Source organism: Harpegnathos saltator, unplaced genomic scaffold, assembly GCF_003227715.2.
Source record: "Harpegnathos saltator strain DR-91 unplaced genomic scaffold, Hsal_v8.6 scaffold7, whole genome shotgun sequence".
Taxonomy (NCBI): Eukaryota; Metazoa; Arthropoda; class Insecta; order Hymenoptera; family Formicidae; genus Harpegnathos; species Harpegnathos saltator.
In genome coordinates this window covers 606,672-632,169 of record NW_020230537.1, presented here as the reverse complement: position 1 = coordinate 632,169, position 25,498 = coordinate 606,672, and the positions used below count along the sequence as shown (strand labels likewise).

At 38.2% G+C, this 25,498-nt stretch overlaps 6 protein-coding genes across 7 annotated transcripts; 4 read left to right on the top strand and 2 right to left on the bottom strand.

The window, feature by feature from the left end:
* Nucleotides 1–187: 187 nt before the first annotated feature.
* LOC105189679 (protein HID1) lies at nt 188–4,950 on the bottom strand. The gene is made up of 12 exons (XM_011151948.3): nt 4,762–4,950; nt 4,092–4,451; nt 3,954–4,007; nt 3,652–3,875; nt 3,329–3,570; nt 2,837–3,067; nt 2,621–2,746; nt 2,008–2,264; nt 1,687–1,930; nt 1,443–1,594; nt 1,190–1,362; nt 188–590 (listed from the first exon to the last, which is right to left on the bottom strand). Exons 1-12 carry the CDS (start codon nt 4,825–4,827, stop codon nt 368–370), a joined length of 2,352 nt encoding a protein of 783 aa, XP_011150250.1. The 5' UTR covers nt 4,828–4,950; the 3' UTR covers nt 188–367.
* Nucleotides 4,951–5,420: 470 nt separating this feature from the next.
* On the top strand, nt 5,421–6,191 carry Rpp20 (ribonuclease P protein subunit p20). Its single transcript, XM_025305559.1, has 3 exons — nt 5,421–5,659; nt 5,775–5,943; nt 6,031–6,191. The coding sequence occupies exons 1-3, from the start codon at nt 5,480–5,482 to the stop codon at nt 6,147–6,149; spliced, it is 468 nt and encodes a 155-aa protein (XP_025161344.1). The 5' UTR covers nt 5,421–5,479; the 3' UTR covers nt 6,150–6,191.
* A 38-nt stretch (nt 6,192–6,229) lies between these two features.
* LOC105189676 (transmembrane protein 203) lies at nt 6,230–6,834 on the top strand. The gene has a single exon (XM_011151943.3). The coding sequence runs from the start codon at nt 6,264–6,266 to the stop codon at nt 6,675–6,677; it is 414 nt and encodes a 137-aa protein (XP_011150245.1). The 5' UTR covers nt 6,230–6,263; the 3' UTR covers nt 6,678–6,834.
* Nucleotides 6,835–7,703: 869 nt separating this feature from the next.
* Nucleotides 7,704–11,948, top strand: LOC105189677 (uncharacterized). The gene is made up of 9 exons (XM_019844455.2): nt 7,704–7,731; nt 8,101–8,314; nt 8,424–8,634; nt 8,725–8,989; nt 9,065–9,217; nt 9,436–10,047; nt 10,243–10,652; nt 10,817–11,024; nt 11,266–11,948. The coding sequence occupies exons 1-9, from the start codon at nt 7,704–7,706 to the stop codon at nt 11,493–11,495; spliced, it is 2,331 nt and encodes a 776-aa protein (XP_019700014.1). The 3' UTR covers nt 11,496–11,948.
* A 2,233-nt stretch (nt 11,949–14,181) lies between these two features.
* Nucleotides 14,182–20,539, bottom strand: stc (nuclear transcription factor, X-box binding stc). Its single transcript, XM_011151941.3, has 10 exons — nt 20,390–20,539; nt 18,645–20,230; nt 18,305–18,478; nt 17,852–18,241; nt 17,440–17,721; nt 17,054–17,344; nt 16,174–16,637; nt 15,200–15,730; nt 15,027–15,133; nt 14,182–14,937 (listed from the first exon to the last, which is right to left on the bottom strand). The coding sequence occupies exons 2-10, from the start codon at nt 20,101–20,103 to the stop codon at nt 14,847–14,849; spliced, it is 3,789 nt and encodes a 1,262-aa protein (XP_011150243.1). The 5' UTR covers nt 20,104–20,230; nt 20,390–20,539; the 3' UTR covers nt 14,182–14,846.
* Nucleotides 20,439–25,013, top strand: LOC105189674 (histone acetyltransferase KAT2A). Of its 2 annotated transcripts, XM_011151942.3 has the most exons (6): nt 20,439–20,597; nt 20,689–20,744; nt 21,348–22,319; nt 22,395–22,958; nt 23,030–23,754; nt 23,885–24,078. In XM_011151942.3, the coding sequence occupies exons 2-6, from the start codon at nt 20,722–20,724 to the stop codon at nt 24,076–24,078; spliced, it is 2,478 nt and encodes an 825-aa protein (XP_011150244.1). In that variant the 5' UTR covers nt 20,439–20,597; nt 20,689–20,721. The 2 variants fall into 2 exon arrangements, with proteins under 2 accessions (XP_011150244.1, XP_025161293.1); XM_025305508.1 differs by lacking the exon at nt 20,439–20,597 and having other exon boundaries at nt 20,604–20,744; nt 23,885–25,013.
* The last annotated feature ends 485 nt before the right edge of the window (nt 25,014–25,498 follow it).

The following is a 25,498-nucleotide window of genomic DNA, read 5'->3' as shown; positions in this document are numbered from 1 at the left end:
GTCAAATTGAAGGATTCTAATGGTTCAATACACTTTTGCAAGAGCTCGAGGGATCCTATCTTAAAGCTATATAAATATTTATTGTATCTTACAATAATAATTATTTAATTTACATCTGAAAGCAGAGGGAAAGAGAATGAAATCTAAATCAACTTTCTCAAGCTCTTGAAGAGGCGAATGGAATTACTATGTTCCGTCAAGAATCTTTCATTTCGATTAATGTTCATAGCAACGGCACTAATAATAAATTTCATCGTACACGATAGCGAATTTGATGAATCTCAGCCTCTTGCGCACTGCCAGCAACAATATTTGGCGCAAACGATAACGAGATACGAGAATCTAGCGATCATTCTCCGTGCGCTATCTAAACCCTTTGGATTTCGAACAGCTTGACGTCTGTGTCGTACCATATGGGTGGCTCGACGTTTCTCAGATATATCACGCCCCACATGTACGTGCGAAACCATGCAGTCGTGCCAGGATTAGCCTGATATCGTCTGATAAGAATAGGATGCGGTACCGGTAACAGGCCGACCAAGGTACCGTGTTGCAGGAATTTCAAGATCTCGCTCTCGTCCGTCAGTCCTCTGTAGCGTTAATCAGATCAATAAAACACGTGAATGGAAACGATATTGTTGTTGCTTTGTACGACCATGTCTGGCCGCTGGAAGAAAGACCGCTCAAATTCAAAAGACCAAAACACGTTGATATTTTTATTGAAGAAAATCTGGATTAAAATCGGAATGTTTCTCTGCACAATAATATAAACGACAACACTTAACTTCATAGGAATATAAATATCAACGTGTTGTCGTTCAATTTATCACACTATGAGATTCGTCAACAAATCTTTATCAAGCCCTTTATATTCTCCATTTAATATATTATTAGTGCGATCTTTTCTAAATGTATTATTTTCGAAAGACTATATATATATATATATTTATTTAATATATTATATTATTTATTTAATATATTATTAGTTTTATTTAATATATTATTTAATATTAATATATTATTTAATATATTATTAGTGCGATCTTTTCTAAATGTATTATTTTCGAAAGACTATATATATACCTTCGTTTTTGTGTTATTAAAAAGAAGAAAGAAATATTTAGAGATGCGTATGTTTGAATATTCAGTTTTCCTAAGAGCGAAAGAACGATTCAGCACTCATACTCACTTGTCGATGCAGATCTTCTCGACCTGCGGCACAAGCACCTGAAGCAGTCGCATGATGGTCTGCAAAGGAAGCTTGCTCTTCCATTGGTACACCCAGTCGCTGGACGGCACCCACTGGTTCACATTGTTGACGTTGGAATTATTCGCCTGCTCCGCCACACGAATGCCTCCCTTCTGCTCGGAATAGATTTTGGTCATAAAGAGCACACGCGACAAGTAATCAGTCGCAGACGATGCGTCGACGCGATTCTTACCGGTACTACGGAGTTTTTGATCGCGTTCGTCGAATCTTCCTCCGTAACGTCCGGAGTTTTGCACTCGCGATTATTGATGGACTTGCCAATGTCGACACTCGCTGCTGGACTCAGCGGATGCGCTGATTCTTTCTCCGTCATCTTCTCTATACCTGTTTTATCGCAAAAGCAACTTGTACAGTTTCAGACACAGACATGAAGCAAGCTCAAATGAAGTTACAATCGACCGCCAAAGGGAGCTCACCTGGAGTTTCCAATAAGGACGCCTTCAGAGTGCCGGGCTCGGCGGGTTGCGCTGGATGCGATCCTTCCATCGCGGCTTCGCTGACATTCTCGTTGGATGTGCTAGCGGGTACATGACGACGCTGCCTCTTACTGAGAGACTTTGCGATCGTGTTGCAGTCACTGGGTAGGTTCGCGAGCGCATGGAACACTTGCCGTTTGCGTATTATAGTATACACTAAATTGCTGTTCCCATCGAATTGATACTAAAAACGAAAAACACGAGGAATAAAGGTCGTCTTCTATCTTCTTCCTGTTCTTTATGATACACGATCATGTTTACTTGGATAATATTGTTGAAGATCTCCAGTAGAAAGAACACCAAGTGGTGATTAGTGGGCGCCGAGAATAGAAACCATGGTGTACTAAATGCTTCCAATAAATGCAACAATTTCGTGCTTGCCACCATGGACAGAGTTTTCAAGTACGGCGAAACGTTGACCAGGATCGTCAGCAGACAATCGAATAACGGTTGCAGTCTCTGATGACCAGTCGTGATGATTTTGTGGAATACAGTGACCAAGAGGTCGGCATGCGTTCCTGAAACGTAATGATAGCGATTAATCCTTTGTGGTCGGCAGATTTCGAAGAGATCAATAAAGAGATTGATATCTGCAAGTTGATCTAAACATTTGAATCTAGCATCGGGAGGATGGTTTTCTTTCATTATCGCTAGCCTCGCTCGCCGTACCGCGCGCCAGGCGATCATTAATGCCAGCCTGGCGGCACCGACTTCTACGACGACTTGCGAATGCCGCCACTGTGGCGGCACCGACCGCAATGGGTTAAAAAAATACGCTAGAGTGCAACTAATAGTCTCACAAGCAAGCTCAATAATTACGATCAACTGCAATCCAATTACCTTTAAGATCATCAGGTAATTTACGTTATCATACCTGTAAAAACGGGAATATCCATAGGCACTGTAGCTGTGTACGGCTTGTTCAGTCTCACGCCAAAATTACGCTCTCCGCTCAAGAGAAGTAAGATAAATACACCAATATGCATCAAACCAACTCGTGCTGAAGTTTAATTTATTGGATTAAAAACATAGTTAATTCGTTTTCTCTGTTCTATTACGTAAACGTAAGAATAAGAGGATGAACAATTACATTGGTCAGCGCGTGAATCGTTCAAGTGATAAAGTATCGGCACGAGAACTTCCAGGACGTCTGAGCTCTTTAGCACGTAATATAAGAACTTCTTATTGTAGTCGCACATCTTCCAAAAGAATACCAACAGTTCCTGATGAAAATGCACTTTCTTGGTTGAGTTTGGTAGGTAAGTTTGCATCAGTGGATTGTTCAACAATCTGGTGATACCCTTCAGGACAAATTGGAAGTCTGCGGATAGAAACCAACAACGGGTCTTGCACAGATTAATTCTGACTTGATGAAATAATTCACAAATGAAAAGAACCAATGGCAAAGTTTTCATATCTTCATATATGAATTCTTTCCTTTTCATTAATATTGTACTAGAACTTTATTCTTTTTCTCTTCAATGCTAGATTGCATGTTTATTTCACTTCGAAGGTGAACAATGCAATTTAATTCAGCTAGAAACATAGATCTACGATAAGTTGCCCCGGAAAAAGATGTTACCTTCATCGCGATGAATTCGACTTAAATAATTGATGAACAAATTGTCGCCGATCGTGCCCTCCTCCAATGGCGCACCGCCTGTAGTATCGTGATCCAATGTCACGATTAGAATCTGCAATGCGACATCGACGAGAGGCTCCAAGGAGTCGGTAAACAACAAATGATTATACGGCACCCCATAACCGACCGGATCGTAAGCACACACAGTGTTCAACAGTGACGTGAACATAGGCAATACATGTCTACGAGCAATCGTACGTAATTAGCATTTAATACACATTTTGTACGCGATCGACATAATAATTTTCATCGAAATGAATCACCTGTTTTCACTGCTGGTTAGGTGTTGAATCCATCTGTTTGGCATAACTGACAAATCCACCGGCGGATTGTACATCGTTTCGCTGAAGCATGTCAACAGCAGTTTCAGCAATTCCGTACGATTTGAGTCGAGAATGGGATATCTGGGTGGTGAATATGCAAAACCTACTCCTGCTTCCCAGATATACTCACAACTATCTATCGACTGCAACTCTTCGGCTTTATCCTGCAAAGATATATGAGTTTGAATAAGAGACACACACATTTTTTTGTTGCATCTTTAATAACTATAATTCAGAATTACCGGTCCTGACTTTCTGCTAGCAGCTACAGTAAAATCAGGACAAAACAACAGATCCTAAAAACAAAGTCGCAGATTACTTTGGGCACAATTTATTATGTTAAAAAAAAATATTTTTTAAATATATTTCAAATATCTTACACAGAGTGCATTCAATAGAGAATGGGCCAATGGCAAACTCTCCTCATTATCTTTCCCAGGTAGGCTGGACCAGAAAAAGCCTTTCCAGTCAGAATCCTCAAATATATAAGGTAACAAACGTGTGAGTAAACGGCAGCAGTTCAGAACAGTCTGATGCTCTCGCTGAGTCCTGCAACTACTGTCTACTGCCTTGACTAACTTCTCAACTGCCTTGTAACACAATGTTGCTAAGTTAGAAGGTGCTTCTTCCCTTAATATACGAATTTCTGGGGCCGGAATCAAAGTGAAGATATCTTGAACATTGGTAACGTTCTCAGACCAGAACTGGTCCCAAAATGTATCATCTGATGCATCAATCACCTGTTAATGTAGTATATAAATTATTAATAAGTTTCTATTAGCGACAGATAATAGTATCATATTCAAGTTTTTTACAAAAAACTTCTGTTTCTTAATATAAAGAAAGCACTCTTAATATTTCAAAACTTTTAATGTTCAATTATAAATTCTGAGTTTAATTGTATATAATAATACAACAAATTTTATTTTTTAATTATATTTGTAAAGAATTATCGTTATAAATCGATAATCCTATTAAAAATTTTCTTTCAATTGATCTGTCAACCAATCATATGTTACTCAGTCAGGCAGTAAACAAGAAGCATTTTACCTGAGTTTTCGACGTCAATTGCACTACGGCCTTACGGAAGTTTAGTTTTGTGTCAGCGTTGCCCATTGTACTCGTCGTTGTTACCCGTTAAACAATTAAGTTCTTTTATAGTAAAAGGAGTAAAAACGCGTCCAAACTCTTTAAACAAGCACCAGTGTCGCCATGTTTGTATTCCGACAGCTGCTGACGTTTAGACTACGTTCCGATATTCACTGCCAGCACTGAAAATATATAGTATACGTGACACAAACTATGTATTTTCAGTACTCGCGGTAAATATCGGAACGCAGCCTAAAGCCCGTGTCACACTACGGATTGAAGATCAAGGATTGCGGATTGAAGATTAGATTTCGACAAATCGACGAACTTCGGTTTTGATGTACTTTATTCCGATTGGTCAAATTTCAATCTTCAATCCGCAATCCTTGATCTTCAATCCGTAGTGTGACGCAGGCTTAAAGCCAGCGGCACACGGTGCTTGTTTTCGTGCTGGATTGCTTGCTGGATGAAAATATTGCGTTGTGATTGGTACATTTCCGAAGATGGATGGAAATGCACCAATCAGAACGCAGTATTTTCATCCAGCAAACAATCCAGCACGAAAACAAGCACCGTGTGCCGCTGGCTTTACTAGAGGTACTCTACTTTCTCTGGTACTTAGTAAATCCCGTAAGACCAGCGGTCTTTATTAGTATCTCGTCGATGCCTGCAAGAAAGAATGGCTGAAGTGGATAACAAGTTGAACGTGGATAACATCGCCTCCAAACGTAAACGTTTGTGTCGTGAAAACGACAAGACGTTATCGTCCTCGGAGTACGTTCTACGAAAGACGAAATTCTCGAAATTCAACAGGAAAGGCAGCAAGGATATTTTCGTGAACAATAAAAGTCACTTCAAGGTACATCAATTCGGTTCTAATCATAACCTCAACCATTTGACAATTCAAATTTAAAAGTATACGTTTATTTCGAGAACGTTTTATTATATTGTTAAGTATTTGTAAACATTTTCAGGCACAGTTGTACAAGTGTGAAAAACTATTCGATAATGGCGCATCAGAATTAATAATTCACGGTCTTGGAGCTGCTGTGTATAAAGCTACTAGTCTGGCTTTGCGATTGAATGAAATTCATCATGGATGTTTAGATCTTGATATAAAAACCTCTACCGTGCAGTTAGAAGGTATGATTATCTGTTTTTATATAAATTAAATATTTCTAATTTACACGGATCAGTATCAGATTTGTAATGAAATTTCTTCTGTTACAGATAAGCTAGAATCATTGAATGACGATATGGATGATGAAATAAACAACAGACAGAACTCTGCCATACATATCCGTGTGTTCAGGAAAATACCTGTGGCTGTACTAAGGTCTACGAACTGATGTGACTCAATAAGTCAATGCGTTTGAATAACAAGACTCTGCATAATAGAGTAACAAAAATCTAATTTATAATTATAACACTATAGATACACACAGAGTCATATTAACTTCACAATGATTTTCTCCTTGGACGAAGTAGTCCACTTGTTAGGGTTAACACTCTTTGAGATGTGGATCAATTTAATTTCTTTAACAATCTTCACTATTCTACTAGCTTTCAAATTAGATAATAATTATTTTTTGGAACCATCAGGATGGTGGACCGTGTTTTCACCGCTTTTTGTAGCTGATAGCTTGAATACATATTTTTGTGCTATCATATTTATAAGGATGCACATGGAAGGAATGATCAAAGCGGCTATTTTTAGAGCAGTATGGAGTCTCATATCATTACTCTTGATCTTTGTCTTTAAGTATCTGCTATGTAAAAAGCTTACTGGACAAAGTACATTAGAGTACTCAGAAGTTATGAGTCCAGTATTCATTCTTCTGCAACTGGTAGCAGTGAGAGCTTGTCACATTCATTGAGCGAAGTGAGAAACTTTTTGGATGTACCACAGTGCTTCCAAAATATCTGCCATGTATGATAACATGTGTTACTGTATATCATATGATGATTGTATATATATTACATTTCATAAAACTCGTTTCATAGATTAAATCATAAAAATATATATATATATTTCATTATATCTATTTAATATTATGCATGATGCAATTTGTTTTGTTTATCAAAAATATATAATATATACATATTATATGATAAATATAATAAATATCTCTTTTATTATAAAAGACCACCAAGAATATAATAGATATAAGAATAAATGTTAAATATAAAATATATTGATTTTCATAATATAATATTTTGGTAACAGTTTTTGTGACAGTCGTTATTACAAAATTTTATTCAATTTCTCTCAAAAATTCATTAGAAATTTACATAAATAATATTTATAAGGAATTGATTATTTCCAGAAAGAAAGAAGTTCAAAATTTTATTAATCAATATCTATAATGTTCTGTTCGCAGGACGTGATTTTCTTCAAAATTACAATTCCGATATTTAATATATTAAACGTCGTGTATCATGAAACTATTTTTAACCATTCAGTTTTCCAATATTTTTATATATAATATTGGAGAAGTCTTATCTCTTAGAAAATGTTTATTCAACTAAGACAAAAGTTTCCTTTAAACAAAAATAACAAACTTGTGAATCAACGTAACGTAGACCGATAAATTTAACACTGCTCCATTTAAACTCTAAAGATAAACAACTGACGGGCTAGTTGCTTTGGTGAGCATGAGTGCCCCCTCCAGCTCTCTTCAACCAAGATCAATATTCCTGACTGAAGGGAGACAGTGGTTGTGCATGCAGTGAGAAGGGGTGTGTGAATCAAGTCATTCTATAGGTAAAGCCTGTTGCTGCTACCACATTTCCGAGTAGAACGTGCAACGTCAAATGACACGCATTGCGACGATTGTCTCTATTTATAAGGCTGATTATTAATTAGAAAATTCAGTAATGTGCTGTGGACATATCAAGGGATTATGGATAGACTGGCTAATTGGACTCATGGTCAGTTTTTTATTCTTTTATCTTAACTTTTAATATACATATACATATATATTTAACATATATAGAATAGTAGTAAGTGCCATTTTTGTATGTAAAATACATTCTAAGGCAATCAGATAACAGCATATATATGAAGTTTGGTGTGTAATTCTTGTTGGAGCAAAGCTTAAGAGCCTGTACAGCACAAATATGGAATAACAAATTGCAAATTATGTAAAACAATGCGACAAATGGTTTATAAACAAGCTACATTATTTTGCTCCAAGTTATGTACATGATGTACATATTTATGTTGTATTGTGTACAGTCAGGTTGCTCTAGCATGACACACACATCTATTTCATTCTCTACTTGATGTTTTATTGGTAGATATAAACGCAACAACTTCAGCACCTGTTACGGGACAAAACTGTGTGTCAAATACATCAAATGCTGTGATCCTAGACAAATTACTGGTCACTGCTCCATCATGGAGTTCAGTACAACAAGACTTGACATGGATATTCCTATTGCACATTTACGGCTTCGCATGTCTCTTCTTTATACTTGGGTTTTATACCTTCTTCTCTATTCTAAATTTAAGGTATATTTAAATACACACATTATGCATATGTATACATACATCATACGTCGATCATACGGCAACGTAAAAATCTGTACCTTCATGTATAAACGTTCCTTTTTGCTTCCAGGTCTCTCATATCAAGCCGGCCGTTTATGTCGACCATTAACGTATTCTTATGTCTGCTTGGAGTTTCAAGAGCTGCTTGCTTATTCATAGACTCGTACAATCTCAAGGAGACGATGCCCAAGGTCATCGGATTGATTATGTGGGACATCGGATATCCGTGCATAACGTCTGCTTTTTGTCTCATCCAATTGGCGTTCCTGCAATTGACTCAGGTAATTAATTCTTAGTGTGGTAGATTGTAAGGAAGATATGTAAATTATGAGATCGAATATACATTACTGCGAACGCTTGGTCGCTTTCAGCTCAAGTTTGGTCCAGAGAGAATGCAAAAGGAATCGTGCCTGAGTCTCATCATAACAGCTCACTTCTTCTTCATCATCGCCAGCGACATTGTTCTGGTCACTCACAACTGCTACTTGGCGAAATACGTGTTACAGACGATATTTCTCATGTGCAATGTTCTCATATATTTGACGTTCTTACATGCTGGTTACAAGATCAATCACTTACTCCGGACTATGCCGAGCAGTATGTTGACCCGGGACAACTCCACCGCGCATCAGAAAGGTCCGTTATCGGTATTTTACCTCTACCGTATTAATTTCGGCAAATTTTACTCACAGAATTGTTCGTTTCATATAGGTATCATGCAGCTCGCGATGCTGGCACCCTACAGCAATTTAGCGACCTCAGTCGCAGCCGCGCTGGTACCTACTTTATTCGGCCCTAAGATCAAAGATCCGGAGGAAACCGAAGCTACAAACGCGAATAAAAATACGGAAGAAGTTTCTCAAGGTAATTTTTGAGAAGAAAATAAAGTTTTCTTTCGAGTAGATGAACTTTGACGAACTTTGAAAGAAATATTCTTCGTTGAAGATAAGACTATTATTTACAAGGAGGCAAATAAATTGAGCAATAATGTTCCTTAACAATATATTTTTCTCCGCGTACATGGAACACACTCAAGCGCACACACATGTACGTATGTATTGAAATAATATATAAAATTTCAGAATCGCGAGTCACGACTACCGCAAAAGTGTGCAAGATAGAAGAGCCAGTGCAGAAGGAAGTTTACAACCCTACAATACCCACGTGCATCGTACAATCGCCCTCGCACGAGCAAAAATCGGCGGTGCCGGAGGTATACGTGAGACCACCTACACCTACGCCATCGACCGCCAATCTGCCAATCATAACCGTGTCCAGTCCGAGTCGCAGGAGCTCTGTGGCCAGTCGACGAGGCAGCGACACGTCTGCAAAGTCTTCGCGCCGGAACTCCGAATGTAGCGTTAGATTCATCAATGAGGAGGATACGTCCTCGATGACGGAGTGCAGGCGCACGACGGAGGGCAGCCCACGTCATATACCCAGGATGCGCGACGAAATCGAAAGGAGTCGTTCGCCCGACAGCATATCGCGACGTTACTCGGAAAATATCACGCCGACGGGCAGTATCAGGGAGCTACGCAGATGCTCCGATTTCACGCATGAGAAGAACCGCGGTTCGCAATTCGCGACCAAGTTGCGGAGGAACAGCGACTTCGGCAACAGGACACCCAGGCGAATGTTACCGCCCGATGAGCACTCCAGGTTGCCCAAGGTTCTGGATCTCAGTCCTACAGGTAATTATCGAAGAAAAGGCATGATGCAGATAATTACCTGCCGGAGAGGGAGATAATGTGCGCGCGCGCGTTTAGAAGACTAATCCTAATCTTGCTCGCTTGTCCTTTAGACGTCACTTAAGTTTGTCGGGGACTTTTACATGTTGATTGGGCCATGTAGATGATTGGTTTAATTTTTGTCTAATGACGTTTCAGGTTCAAGACGTAATTCCGATATCGGTACTTTCGTACAACCTCGAGTTGACTCGCGCAGGAACTCTGAGAGCACTTGCCGACGCAACTCTGAATTCATTCATATCAAGCCGTTAATTATAAACCGTCGCAGTAGCGACATCAGCATTCGGACTCTGGACAGGAGTCCCACTCACTTCCAGAGTATAGTTCCGCCTGTAAAAGTGGAGACACAAGAGAAGTCCGAGTCCGATTCGGATCAGCCTGACTGCAGCGAGAAGGCGGCGCTGATGAACGAGAAGGCTAAGAGTAAGAACGAAGAAACAAAGCTGCGCAAGAAGAATTTGTCATGGAAGAATATGGAGGATCCTGAGGACATCACGGCGGAGACCAATTTGCTTCCCGAGAACACGTCCAGTGAAGCCAGAGTTGTGGTACAACCTTTGTTGCTTCGACTCAAAGAATACGGGAATCTAAAGCATATCTTGATTCTTGGATGTCTTCCAACGATGCCTGGATGATTCTCGGATGTTCCTAGAGCTTTTATGTCACTTGGAAACTTCATCACGATTCGAAAAATCATATGTCTTGTTTGCAGGGTACGGATTTTACTCTTCACTCGATATTGAATCACATCGCTTACGTGAATCGAGCCAAATCCGACACCCCGCTACATATACCGGAAGCGAACACCGCGGCTGCCAGAAAGTCTCAGGTGCAGAGAGTATTGAATGTCACGTACGCTACTGCGATTTTGGGGATTATCCTATGCGTCGTGGATGTCGCTCGTATTTTTGGACCATACGGTAACATGACAGAATCTCCGGCAGAATATGACGATAGACTGACGGCAGGAATTGAGCAGGCAGAAATTATTCTCACTGTTATTAGATGCCGATACAAAAGACTATGGATGGATTGGTCGCATTAATCTGCTGTCAATTTGTCGGTATATTGTTAACATTTTGCTCATTGGAATATTGATGTAATTTACTACTAGGCAAAATGCATTTCCAATAAAGTAATGCTGAGGTAACTCGTTTTCAGGACTTCTCGCCGAGACAGTGCCGTACGGTATAGAACCAGCGACCATGCAGTTTCCCAAGCCATGGCCGTGGCTTTTGTATCAAACATTGTGCAGGGCACTAGAACTTGCGATGGGCTGCGCTATGGCGAGTATAACTAAGCAACCATCAGTAAGTCCGCGGCATCAGTATCTCAACAGTTATCCGAATTATTCGGCGCGTGTAAAGCGGGGAAACAATCTTTACATATGAAGCAATATACTCTCCGCAGTCATTTGATCGTGATCTGAAGAATTGAGATGCCAAACGGGAATTCTTGAGACTTCTCACGATTTGATTCAGTATTACTGTGCGAGGAATAATATCATCGGTGTTAGCGCCATTCTCGCGACGATTAACCTTTTTGTTTTTTTTTGTTTTTTATTCTTACGATAGCTCCTTGATTATTTTAGATAATGTAAATCTCCTGATGTGTGTGAATGTGAATGTATATCATGGTCGATGTCGAAGGATACCGACCATGATATACATTCACATTCGTTGTTCGTTTTAGTAACCAACTTAGTTTTAACTAAAGAGTATTATTACATATAAAATATCATGTTATTTTCGTACATAGTGATAATCACGAATCGGTAACAATTTCTATTGAAGATGTAGTGCGAATCTGATAACGCGTTATACGCGAAAGCATAGCAATAGATCGGTGTAACGTTCAGAAAAAAAGGAAAGCGCGTCTCGACGTGTGATAGAAAGTGTTACTTTTGAAATAACTGCTTTTAATGGAAAGTGTTCACTCGAAGTACATGTACTCTTCTCACAAACAAGACAGATGTCTATTTTTCAAATTAGATTAGTTTTCCGATAGATTGGTTTAATGATTTTTACTGTTTTCTGTCACCCTCGGAAAAACACACATCGTATATACACAAGCATATATACATATATATTTTCTGCTGTTGAACAAATATACATATATTAGTTTTTTAACTCGCATTATCCGAGAAAATATTTTCAAACCAAAAAGAAGCAAAGGAAAAGAAAAAAAAACACTGTATATAAGCAAGAACGTTATAGAATTATCTGCGACTTTTACTGATAACACGTGAAATAACGCGTTTTTACTATGTGTCAACCGCACCAATGCTTAGAGGTAAAAGTAACCCAAATTCAAAGTGCCCTATTACTAAATGTTCAACAAAATTACTATACTAATTACTGATACATAGATGAATTTTATCTGCAAATGGAATTTGTAACAGTGTTGTGATCCTACATGTGATACATATTTATGTGTTTAGAATAGGAGGCCGTTTTACGCTTATGTAAGCTTAAATAACATATTCCCTGAGATAAAAGACTGTCGAAGTGAGTTTATGATAAAAAAAAAAACAGAGATAATACATCATAGAGTTTGCGATTTTATTTTTATTTTAATCCATCTTAATTTATCTTTTTTCTTTGTCTTATATCGACATTCAATTAGAATAGAGTCATTGTCTTATTTATTTTTATCTCCAAAATCTCAGTGTATCTGTTAATATATTTTGTAATATATTTTATAAGCGAAATTATTTTCTATGTAATTTTATATGGCTCAATATTTTGTCTATTGTACAAATATCAGATATTTTTATACTTCCTTTTTTACTGTAAACACATATACATCCGGTATGTTCATTCTCTGTGTATAAATCATTCTGCTGAGCTCACTGTAAAAAAAAGTGAGAAATCTAGTAATACTTACAAGAGCATAAAAGGTCTCAGTAACTATTTGTTTGAAATTGATAGTATAACAATCGTAGTAATCTAAAATATCATTGATGTTTTATGTGCCAAATACTCGTGTTAACTATTTTAAATGTTTACAAAAGATACAAAGTCATTAATATATATTCTAATGAATTCTCCTACAAAACTATAGACATAGACACAGATATTTATATACAATTGGATGTACAATAAACAATAACTATCGTTTTAATCAAATCAATAAGAATTCCGACATATTATAATATACCATGGTATATAAATATAATTGCTATTTTTACTGCAAAAATGCAAAATCGTAATATCGCAGAGATAGATCTGATAGTTATATGAAACAATATGTAAGGTATATTATTAAAGTTTTCAATAGATATTTCTCACACAACATACATAAATATTTGAATTAGAGAGTAATCAATTCTTAAAATTCCTACTTGGTAATTTAACATAGCTATCTCTAATAATGCTGTGAATTACGATACACATGCAATTGAATCAAGATTAATTGCCGTAATAATTAATAATTAATAATTAATGAATTACAAAGGAATGTCTAAACATGTTCTGAACATATTTTCAAAATATTTCACCTCAAAATATAAAAAATATCATTCTATATTATATAGCACTTACGCATAGCACTGACTTTATTCTTAGCAATATACCTCTGACCAAACAAAAATAATATATAGAAGTAGGAATCTCTTTGTTCTGTCAGTTGATTTTAGGTATTTTGTATATCTATGCGTGATAGAAAGAAAAATTTATTTCTTGTAATAGTAGCGTAGTTTAAGTAGTATAGACTTCGCTATTGTTTATTGTTTTACTGTGCTAGTCAGGATTACCATGTTATTACATTAAAGAAATATCAAGATACTTATCAACTATGTAAAACATTGTTGAAAAAAGAAAAGAGACAATTGTGTAGAAATAAAAAGAATTTAATGAATCATGATGAATCATGAATTTAATTAATCATGATGTATTTTCTTTTTTGCGTGTACGCAAAAATCTTTACAAAAAATAACATTAAAAAAATTTTTATATACGTAATTATATTCAATATATTCAATGTGACAAACAGTGTTGGTATAATGAGAGATTTCTGGAATATAAAGGAACTATATATCTTACGACATACAGTTTTGGATCAATAAGGAATACATAGTTACTTTTGGCAACAAGAGGAAATATATATTGAAGACTGTGCTTTTTTATGCTATTACACACTTTTGAGCATGCCAGTTTAAAGAGAGTATTTCAACAAGAATATATCTTAAACCATCATTAAAATGACACATTGTTCTGATAATAATCAATTCGTCAAAATCTTCTGCAGATGCAGAGAAAGCATTCAATCTTGTTATTATTTTTTTAATTTTCATGAGACGAATTTTGTATGCTCGTTTCAATCGAAATTTATAATTTGCAAACTAAGTCGAAAATAATTAATAACATTATGATACGTTTGTCTTATACTTTTGACTTATAAAGTCACGATATTAATTATACAATTATAGTTTTGCACTTGATTTCAATATACTTTAAACACTTTTCTTCGATACAATTTCTGAAACGTAATCGATGATCCAATAAGACATTTTTTGTTAAAATCCCAGAAGTTTTCTTCCCCCCCCCCCCTCCTCGCTCGCTCTCTCTCTCATTGTAAACCATTGATCTAAAGCGAAGCCGAAAAGAAGTATCCAAACCGTATTAAAATCAAGCGTGTATATATATATATATATGTGCCGTTTATAATATCATACACATCATACAACTTTCACGTTATGCAGCTGCGTCTTACATTCTAGTGATTACGATCTATATATTGATTTATCCTCGATAATCAAAATAGTCTATTTCTTTATCAGGGATTTTGGAAGTTGACAACTGTTGACTCTTCACCGGTAACGATAAAACAGTCCTACAATACATTAGTTATTCATTAATTGATCTGATGATTTTTCACTTGACGAAATAAAATTATATGATTATCGTAAGTAGATATCTTACTTTGTAGAACTGTTTCCTTTAGAAGCATTAAGTACCGGTCCTGGAACCTTTCTCTGTCCATTCTCTCTCTGCACTATTTCCAATAAACTATAACTTGGTAGCCAACACTGAAACGAGACGCAATCGTCACAAAAATTGCACAGGCATTGCATTCGGTAGAGCGAGATACGTACCTTATCCTTTACGGCAGTGGCGACAACGTTTCTCTTCGGCTCTTCGTCGTACGCTTGACTCTCGCAGCCGAAGTGTTCGCACGATTCGTGCACAAAATGGCGCTTCTCCCTGTTCATGCTATCGAATGAGTAACTTCGGGACTTGTGTTTCGATGTTTTCGCAAGCTGCACCAATTCCGTCAGCTTTTCGTGAACCATCTGGCAGAAATGCGGATCCTTCTTGGCCCACTGTTTCATATAATCACTGTATCTCGGCATCAGCTTGCCGCTCAAGTCCGGATTGACAATCTGGAGTCCCAAAGCTAGTCTTCGATTTCTTTCAATCGTCTTGCACTCGTCGTTGCATTCCAACGTCTTCAGTTGATTTTGCTTCTTCGCGCCTTGTCCGAACACCTCCTCCAAATTAACGGAGTGACCAAGCTGCATGTCGGCCATCTTACTAGCCAATATATTACTGGCTATTCTCTGATATTCCCGCGCATTATCGACGCAAGTACGGCTCATAGTTCTATGTCCACACTGGCATGTCACCTGCAACGTAATCGTTAAGTATAGTAGTTTTACGGTGAGTAGATGGACGATACCAACCGTTTATCCATCGCCTTGGAAGCGACGGAAATCTACATAATTTGCTGTAAAGATGACAACTCTCATACACATAGGAAGCCTAACGGTAAGTTATATAATACCTGTTGTTTGTAGATCAGGTCAAACTAAACAAGAAAGAACATTATCTCATCTTTCGCTCGCTGCTGATTGGCGTGCAGCGAGAACAGACAGACACCTCGCACATTACCACGCACACACACAATTTTTTTTTTAATTAATAATTTAAAATCTTACATGATTGCAAAATGATAGATGACCTTTGTGATCAATTTGAATCTACGTGTAAACGAGAGTTTTCTCATTTTAGTCATCCCGTATATAAATGGAAATATACACGTATATAAAGTGTATAAAGTGGTTCTCACCTTAACCGTCTCTTTGCAGGGTGTATCCGGACACTTGCCATCGTGACATGGAGTAGCGCAGATATGCCCACATAATTCTCGCGTGATAACGCAAGGTTGCGTGCACGATTGACCGGGTTTCTCGCAGGACCCGGAGTGACACATCGTGATGCACTTGTGCCGTCCGCAGGGGAGTGGTTTATTACACGGTAGACCGCACGAGATCTCGTTCACGTGACATGGTACCGCCTTCCGTAGCTCATGCTTGCCATGACACCATCTCTGAGTTAACACACTGCACGGTGGACAAGTAGGCTCACTGTGGCAGTTATGCAGCACTTCGTGTCCGCAGGGATGCTGACGTGAGCATGGCCGGTTGCAGGTGGGTCTCCTTGTGCCACATGGAACCGGTGGATAGATCACCTCAGCGCCGCACTCGCAATACAGCTCGTCGAAGCTGCTTTGCCAACAAGGCGGGCATCTTCCTGTCCGAAGAAGAAAGAATGCACTTTGCGTATATTCGTATTGTATATGTAAATACACAGGGGGACCCATTTTAAATGCCCACCTAAAATATATTGGAAGAAATGCATTTGGAAAAAAAAAAAAAAAGAAAATGCTTTAGACAAAAGTCTGAATAAGACTAGACCAAGATTTTATTATTATGCATTGCAATTCTAGGACGATATGCATAATCAGGATTTTACATATTTAAAGTCGTTGCAAGTTTATTTTCAGATACTTTGTAGCTAATAATAAAACAAACCGTACAATATTCAAAGATGAATTTAAAACCATCTTAAATATATATAAAATCTGATTATAAATATCACCCCTGATATGTGTGTGTGTGTGTGTGTGTCATGTTATATAGATTATTAATATAAATAGATAATCTTACCTATGTGACATCTCTGTTCGCACTTATGCCGACCGCAGCTCAGAGTCTTGGAACACGGTAACGGACAAATGTGCTCGATGTCGATGCAGCACAGCTGATTGCAGTTGTGTTTGCCACAAGATCTCTTCTTCTTGCAGCGTTTCTCACAACGTGCATCATCCGCCTTGCTCTTCAGGTCTCGGCAGGCTATCTCCCGGTCCATATTACCGCATCGACATTTGACATCGCTGGTCAAGTCACATTCCGGGCATTCACCCATGTGACACGGCGCCTTGCAAGTATGCGGATTACCTTCGCGAGAAAATGGGATCAACTATGCTTTAGTCGATCGACTCAGAAGAAAAAGACACGGTAATAAGATACAACATCGTTTCCCAGACACCTACTAGGCTGGCCACATTTGAGAGTCTTCGAGCAGATCTTGTCGCAAGTTGGCACGGGGTCCAAACAGCTCTCTCTGATCTCCGTTAACGGCATTTGACCACAACAACAGCTTACGACTTTGTCGGGCGTTAAAGAGCAAGACTCGCAGGATCCCGGATGGCAGATCTTCCGACAATTGTGTTTCCCGCAGTCCAGCTTTTTGTTACAGATATTATCACAGGAATACGTATCCGAAACATTGGCACGGCAAAGTACCTCCTGAGTCTTCTTACCGCAGAAACATGCTGCACAAAATCGGACCAAACCATTACAATTGCATATCGCGATGATGATAAATGATAACTCTATTTAAATCAGACTATTGTATCAACTAGAGTATGTATTAATGTAATTGTATTAATCGAGATATATTACTTTGTTGTACAGTCTTGTCGCACGATTCGCACTCTCCTTGGTGACACTTCTTTTCGCAGACATGTTTGCCGCAAGGCAAATCCTTGCCGCATATCGAGTCGCACAGCAGCGGTTTGTGAGCGCTGCACTGGAGCGTCTGTGAGGTTTTACCACAGCCGCAATACTTGGTCACCATTGCCACGCACTGTGGGCAAGAGCCAGGATGACAGAGCAGAGTACACTTGTGTACGCAACCCTTCTTCGACAGATTACGACCACAGGTCTCGCCGCATGAGTGCGCTACATCTCGGCGGTTCCATTCGGGCATCTTCATCTTTCCACAGAAGCAGTAGTAATTCTCCGGTACAATGGAACTCACGTTCTGGCAAGCCGGGCATCTCCAACCTTTGTCTAAATGAGAAAATAGATTTGGTGATTTTGGAAAAATTCGGAGAAGAGATCGGCGCTACCTACCGATTTGCGACGACGTCGCCCACTTTTGAATACACTTCAAATGTAACACGTGATAGCAGTTACCGCAGGACCACACGTAGTCGTTTTGCTTGATGTGCTCGTAACAGACCAGACACTCCAACGTTCCTCTGTTCAGCTGCTCCGACAATCTCTCCCTCTGACTCGCGTCATCATCTATAAATAAAACAATGGCAAATTAATTATACTTTTCTTACGCAAATCAAGCAAATTAAGATGATTATAATAATAGGCACGTGGTTCAGTCGAAATAAAAAGGAATAAGAGGAAAAAAGGAATAAGAGAATTGGATCAATAAAAGATTAAGAGCTGTAAGACATACCAATTTCAAGTTTTTTCTGGAGATTTCTCCTCTGCATATGCGCCGTTGTTCCGTTATTCTCTGCTCTGTCCCTCCAATTTTCCACTTTCTTTTCCTTGTAATTTATTGTCTCCACATTACTATCTTTACCTCCTCCGTCTCTACTATCTCTGTCATCTAGTTTTTCGTTTCCACTTCTCTTGCTGTAGCCATTGCTTCTAGGACCAGTCTGAAGATTGAAATTGTTCTTTCTACCTTTGTAATTGCTCTCGTATCTCTCGCTTCTACTGTTACCCGTGTACCTCCTTGTAATTCTACCAACGAGTTCAGACCTATCTGAATTGTCTGGATTGTATTTGTAATAATTGGAAGTGTTGGCGTGGTTATTGAATCGCTTAGGTTTGCCATTTCGTTGCACATTGCTTTTTGATGAAGCGCTTTCTAAATTCTCATTGTTTTCACGCGGAAACGTCTCTCCTCTATTCACGTTAATGTTCACGTTCGAGGAGTCGTCCTCCGAAACCGCATCAACTGAATTCTTATCCACTACACTATTGGATTCAAATGAACCAGTGGATTCAATTGTAATAGGTCTTTCAGTGGCATACTGTTCAACAGAAGACGTGTCTGTCTCATGTCTTCTGTTATAATACTTCTTATTCTGGAACTTGTTGTAACTCTTTGCATTGTATGTCCTGTAAGTATCTTTATAGTTGAATCTGGGTGAAACTTGTGCATCATATGGATTCTTCTGTTTATAATTCATATTTCTTTTATTATCATACTGTCTCTCGCCCTTATTATATCTATTATCCGACGAAGACACATCAGTCATAGCTGATTTTGGTGGGTAACGCTGTACATTGGCATTGAAGTTATTTCCAGTTGTACGATTATTGAAACTATCCCTCTTGTTAAATCTATCCCTCTTAAATTCTGTGTAATTTGGGACAAATTCACTGGCCATGGGGTGTAAATTCGAATTTACCACTATGCTGGATTGAATGCTGTTATCTTCTTCCAGCATAGATGCATGCAAATTATTGGTTATTTTGCTATTTTTGAAATTCCGATGGTAATTACCGTGGGAGGAGGGCGATATGCTGCGCGAGGGTCGAGTATCCTTTGCAGAATGCTGTAAACTGTTTGATACTCGCATGCCATCCACTAATGGAGCATTTGGCAGTACATGTTCCTGATAGGCGTTTCCTAAAGGCACCATGTTCGATGGCATCGGCAGAATGTTTGTACAGAAGCCAGCGTTGGAGGTAGACCTGATCTGCTCATACATGTGCTGACCACCAGTTGCAGGAGGATAGTAGTTTCCTGAGACAATGTTAGGCAGATATGCAGAGCTTCCGGTTGCGTTGCCGACAAAATACGGACAAGTTTCCACGGTGGTACCGGGCGCGTTCTGACCGGAATACGCGAAGTAGTTGGACTCCTCTTCCGCTGGACACGAACCGTCCCAGGTGGCCATTGCGATCGTCGATGATTGCACAGTAATGCGAAAGCACGCAAAGATAGTCTGGGAGGGGATTTACCGGACTGACGAAATCACCGAGCTGATAAATGCCGCAGAACTCTTATCTGCCGAGATCGAACTTCTGCGAAAGAGAACAACGTCATGGTAGTTGGCGAGATTGCCGTTTGAATTGCAATATGGTTACAGCCCCGACCGTGCATGTACGTAATCGATTGATTTCCGAGCAGACCGATTCTAACCTGTAAAGAATCTTTTACAAGAGGTATTATGTGATACCTACATGACACGCTTGCCGTTCGTCGACCCTTCGCAATTTAAACGAACAACGATGAGAACTTGAAGAATATATGGTACGAGATATGCTTCGACTGGAATGGAGAGAAGTAAAGATTGCGTGCTCCGTACTCTGATGTTATCGAGACAAAATAGAGGTCGACAGTTACCGTACCTTATGTAGGACGCGGCACGCATGTCGCACAGTGAAAACGGTAGTGAAACGACAGCCAATCAACCTTTCGCTTCCTTTCTCCGGATAAGTAGGCATACACCTGACGATATTACCACTCTTACTACTTTCAGAATGTTTTGCGAACGGTGAGGTTAAGATGTCAAATGCGCAGGAAATTTGTTGTAAAGTAAGTGAAAATTTGAGATTTTAAAACATAAAATAATGAAAGAAAAAATCGTAGAGTCGTAAAAAAAGTAAAGCATGATACTCTATCAATGAATAAAAACTCGAATGTACGAATAACATATTGTGATACTAATCTAACCTATGAAAAACGTGTTTGGAAACGAACAATAACAAACGTAAGGAGTGTTATCTTACGAAATAACAAATATCATATAATGATAAATATAATGTAATCAGATTTGGAAGAGAAATATATGTACATATATATTATGATAATTATAGCAGGTAACAGAGAGAGAGAGAGAGAGAGAGGGAGAGGGAGAGAGAGAGAGTGAGGGAGAGAGAGAGAGGGAGGGAGAGAGAGAGAGAGAGAGAAACAATTGGTATTATTGGGAATAAAAGTGTAGTCAATTGTTTGTGTATGTTGATTTGATTCCTAGCGATTAAAATCACAGATTAATTTAGATTTAAATTCATTTTTTTTTAATTCCTAGGTAAGAATATGTTGATTCATTTAATTTTTGTAACAGTTAGTATCACAAACATTGCTATTTGCATTTACCTGCATTTTTAGCTGTAATATAAATACAAAATTCTTCCTTAGAATCATGGCATCTGAGGAAGTAAATCGTAGCACAATGATAACTTCTTCTGAAGAGACTGGTCAATCTGTTACTAGTACATCGCAAACTGCAGGCAATAGTAGAGATGTAAATTCAACAAGGCCACATGAACAGGGAAGTCGACAAAGCAATCTTCAACGAATACAACAACGCAAGCAGCAAATGTTTAATTGGCCACAACTTAAGAAACTAATGAAGCTCTCCACCTATAGTGCTTGCCAAGCAACTGAGTGCAAGTGTACCGGCTGGAAAAATGCACAACCTATTGTGAAGTCACAAAAAGGCGATATACAACAACCTGTTATAAATTTTTTAGATCCATGTAAAACTTGTACTCATCCTTTAGAAAATCATATTACTCACCTGAAAACACAATCTGAGGAAGAACTCAATAAATTGTTGAGTATGGCTATTGATGCTGATAATCTTTTTATGGGTATACACAGAGAGGAAGATCCTGATACTAAGAAGATATATTATTATATGTATACATTGTTGAGGAAGTGTATCTTGTCTATGACAAAACCAACTATAGAAGGCCCATTAGGACAGCCGCCGTTTGAGAGACCTAGTATAGCGAAAGCAGTAATGAATTTTGTTCTGTATAAATTCAGTCACTTGTCTCAGAGAGAATTGCATGCTATGTGCGAAATGGCAAAGATGTTTTTGCACTGTCTGAATCACTGGAATTTCGAAGCACCTAGTACCAGAAGGACCATTAGTGTGGAAGAAGCGCCAGCTTATAAAATTAATTATACTCGGTGGCTTATTTTCTGTCATGTACCTGCATTATGTGACTCCTTTCAGCATCACGATACTCCTATAGCCTTTGGCAAAACTCTAATGCAAGCTGTGTTTAGATCAGTTTGTAGCCAATTGATTGACAAGTGCCACAGTGAAAGAGACAAGATAACACCAGAGAAACGAGTTCTAGTCTTGACGCATTTTCCCAAGTATGTGTCCTGATTTTTTTCTGTCCCTTTTGAGATGATTTAAATATAACAGTTATAACATTTTTCTTGTTCCAGGTTTCTCTCAATGTTGGAAGTAGAAGTTTATTCTGACAATTCACCTATCTGGGATCCTGAATTTAAACAACAACCATCTTCTCATTTGCAAGCTGCTTTGGAATTAAAGGGCCATCAAGCAAGGAAAACAGGGGAATTCGAGAAGGTCACTGTCACGTTGAATGAAAAAGATAATTACACAACGATAAATATCAGTCCTGGGGTGAGAAAGCTTCACGAAAAGCGTTACCATTCTGAGACAGGACGTTCCGATGTGAAGAGACGAAAAATCGAAGAGGCTTTCGAGGATCTGCCGGACGAAACTGTCGCACAAATCGTTGCGACCATCAACGATCCCAATTACATGTGCGGTCCTGATATGGTATTCACACCGGATGTTCCACGCGATGAAACGGCTAAAATTGAAGAGAGCAGGAAGATTATAGAGTTTCACGTTGTCGGCAATAGTCTCACACAACCTGTGTCTAAGCAAACAATGCTTTGGCTGATAGGATTACACAATATATTCAGTCGTCAATTAGTTAGAATGCCCAAACATTATATATCACAATTTGTTTTCGACCCGTAAGTACTAAAATATTTTCGTCATTTCAACATTGTAGATCATTGTCGGTATTATTTCCTCTATCGTACAGGAAACACAAGACGTTGGCTCTGATAAAAGGTGGTCGGCCAATTGGCGGCATTTGTTTTCGCATGTTTCCAACTCAGGGATTCACCGAGATAGTTTTTTGTGCAGTCACGAGCCAAGAGCAGGTGAAAGGCTACGGGACTCATTTGATGAACATGCTGAAAGATTATCATATCAAGAACAACATACTGCATTTCTTAACGTTTGCGGATAAATTTGCTATCGGATACTTTAAGAAACAAGGATTCAGCAAAGATATCAAGCTACCGAAGTCAGTTTATAACGGATACATCAAATATTATGTGAGCGCGATGTTGATGCATTGCGAGCTGAACGCGAAGATTGTATACACCGAATTCACATCGGTCATCAGGAAGCAGAAGGAAATCGTTAAGACGTTGATTCATCAGAAGCAACAGGAGATCCCGAAGGTGCACCCGGGCTTGACATGTTTTAAGGAGGGTGTGAAAGGTATTCCCATCGAATCTATCCCAGGTATTCACGAAACTGGTTGGAAAAGTTCTACCCAAACAAGAACGCGAGGTGTAGCCAAGGGAACGCAGGGTTCAGAGCCAATGGATCCTAGTCTTGATATGGCGGATTCTTTGTATAATTCGTTAAACGGCGTCCTCAACAGCGTCAAAAAGCACAGTACAGCTTGGCCCTTCCTGAAACCTGTTGACAAGAATGATGTACCAGATTATTATGATCACATAAAGTATCCCATGGGTGAGCCCACTAAAAGTGTTCATATATTTTCTGATATCGCGTAGACAATTTGATGGAAATACAATCGTAAGAAAAGCCGGTCGAGTATAATGCAAATGGAGTACTAATAATACATTTGTTTGCGTTACAGATCTCAAAACAATGTACGATCGTCTAAATGCGAAATATTATGTAACGAAGAAACTATTTATAGCAGACATGATACGCATCTTCACAAACTGTAGGTTGTACAACAGCCCTGAAACTGAGTATTATCGTTGTGCCAATGCCTTGGAGAAATACTTTCAAACGCGTATGAAAGAAGCCGGTCTCTGGGATAAGTAGGACTCTCGTAAACATTTTGCGATAAAATAATGTTGGCAATCGACACTTCCTAATTTATTCTCATTACTTGAAGTCTATTTTACAAAGAACGTTCGTGCATACCGACACATAATGCTGCTTTCTGTGCAGTATTTGTACAAAAGATGAAATAGCTACCTATTTGCGCGGAAGTGCACGTCGGAATCATTAAAAACGAGAAGGGAATATTAGAAATATTTATTTTCATTTTTCCACAGGTTTCATAGGTGCGTACAATGTTTGTAAATTTCCGCACATAATCCAAGAAAAACATATTTTGAAGTAATTTTTTGAAGTTGTTGAACAATTACGCAATCTTATTGAATGTGTTTAGCAAAAAAAGCAGCACTCTGTACTATAATGCCAGCTGTTTTGCAACTGCAGTAAGATTTTCTTCTAAACAATACTAGTGGTTTATGCTTTTTCAAGATATTTACCAAATGCGATCGTCATTTTTTTCTATTGCTTTCTTCATTTATTTATTCTGACATGCACCTCTTGTTAATTAGAAAGAAATGTATGTATGTATGTATGTACATATGAATACATATGTATATAAGTGTATATAACTGCAAAGTGGTGGGTGTCGCTTGGCTAATTTCAATCGGGTATTTTATATAACATGACTTGCAAATGCAATTGTTTGTACGTGGTATTTTTACTACCAGCACAGTGTTGTTAAAAATGTGAATGATTTTATGCTGAAACCTCAGAGTGGACTGGGTATTTAATTTCACAGTTTAATTAATTGATCAGTTAACTTGGGAGTGCAATATTGCGATTGTAAGGACGCGCACTCTAGTAAATAACGAAATTTACAAAACAACTCATTGTAATGTATGCTGGTTTGTAAAATATCATTAATAAAATAAAGCTTGTTACCTGCAAGTGATGCAAATGAAATAAAACTAATGATTGTGATTCAATGACAGTAATATTTACGTTATTGAGTCAGTAGAAATGCATTTTATGTTAAATGATTTATATTATGTGATACTGCTGGTGATATATAAATTTGCATAGATTTTCTAAGATAAAAGACAAACGTGATGCATGGCTAAATACATTAAAATTAAAAGACAGAAATTTCTAACTATACAAAAGTTTGTTCAAAATATTTTTTATAAAACTATTGATAAATCGATTTCTTATATTAAATTTAAATTCATCGGTGTTACCACCGATGAGATAACTGCGTTCCGATATTCATTGCTGGTACTAAAAATCTATAGCTCGTGTCACATATATTATAGAATTTCAGTATTGACAGTGAATATCGGAACGCAGCCAATATAAAGGCCCATCTACAATGGCTGCAAGAATAAGGTTGTAAGCGTAAGCAGTAAGAAATGGACCCTGGGTAAATTTTCGTATCGGCAAGAGGGTCGTCGTCGTCGGTTAA

Bases quoted from the DNA above. Each gene is read 5' to 3' on its own strand.
- LOC105189676 (XM_011151943.3), top strand. From the start codon at position 6,264: ATGATTTTCTCCTTGGACGAAGTAGTCCACTTGTTAGGGTTAACACTC.
- LOC105189677 (XM_019844455.2), top strand. From the start codon at position 7,704: ATGGATAGACTGGCTAATTGGACTCATG. The intron at 7,732-8,100 runs GTCAGTTTTTTA...TTTTATTGGTAG, and splicing joins ACTGGCTAATTGGACTCATG to ATATAAACGCAACAACTTCA. The intron at 11,025-11,265 runs GTAACATGACAG...ACTCGTTTTCAG, and splicing joins TCGTATTTTTGGACCATACG to GACTTCTCGCCGAGACAGTG.
- LOC105189679 (XM_011151948.3), bottom strand. From the start codon at position 4,827: ATGGGCAACGCTGACACAAAACTAAACTTCCGTAAGGCCGTAGTGCAA. The intron at 4,452-4,761 runs GTAAAATGCTTC...CTACATTAACAG, and splicing joins AATTGACGTCGAAAACTCAG to GTGATTGATGCATCAGATGA. The intron at 4,008-4,091 runs GTAAGATATTTG...CTTTGTTTTTAG, and splicing joins CTCTATTGAATGCACTCTGT to GATCTGTTGTTTTGTCCTGA.
- Rpp20 (XM_025305559.1), top strand. From the start codon at position 5,480: ATGGCTGAAGTGGATAACAAGTTGAACGTGGATAACATCGCCTCCAAA. The intron at 5,660-5,774 runs GTACATCAATTC...AAACATTTTCAG, and splicing joins ACAATAAAAGTCACTTCAAG to GCACAGTTGTACAAGTGTGA. The intron at 5,944-6,030 runs GTATGATTATCT...CTTCTGTTACAG, and splicing joins CTCTACCGTGCAGTTAGAAG to ATAAGCTAGAATCATTGAAT.
- LOC105189674 (XM_025305508.1), top strand. From the start codon at position 20,722: ATGCGCAGGAAATTTGTTGTAAA. The intron at 20,745-21,347 runs GTAAGTGAAAAT...ATTCTTCCTTAG, and splicing joins CGCAGGAAATTTGTTGTAAA to AATCATGGCATCTGAGGAAG. The intron at 22,320-22,394 runs GTATGTGTCCTG...TTCTTGTTCCAG, and splicing joins GTCTTGACGCATTTTCCCAA to GTTTCTCTCAATGTTGGAAG.
- stc (XM_011151941.3), bottom strand. From the start codon at position 20,103: ATGGCCACCTGGGACGGTTCGTGTCCAGCGGAAGAGGAGTCCAACTAC. The intron at 17,722-17,851 runs GTAATATATCTC...GATTTTGTGCAG, and splicing joins CGACAAGACTGTACAACAAA to CATGTTTCTGCGGTAAGAAG. The intron at 14,938-15,026 runs GTAAGATATCTA...AATGTATTGTAG, and splicing joins AAAGGAAACAGTTCTACAAA to GACTGTTTTATCGTTACCGG.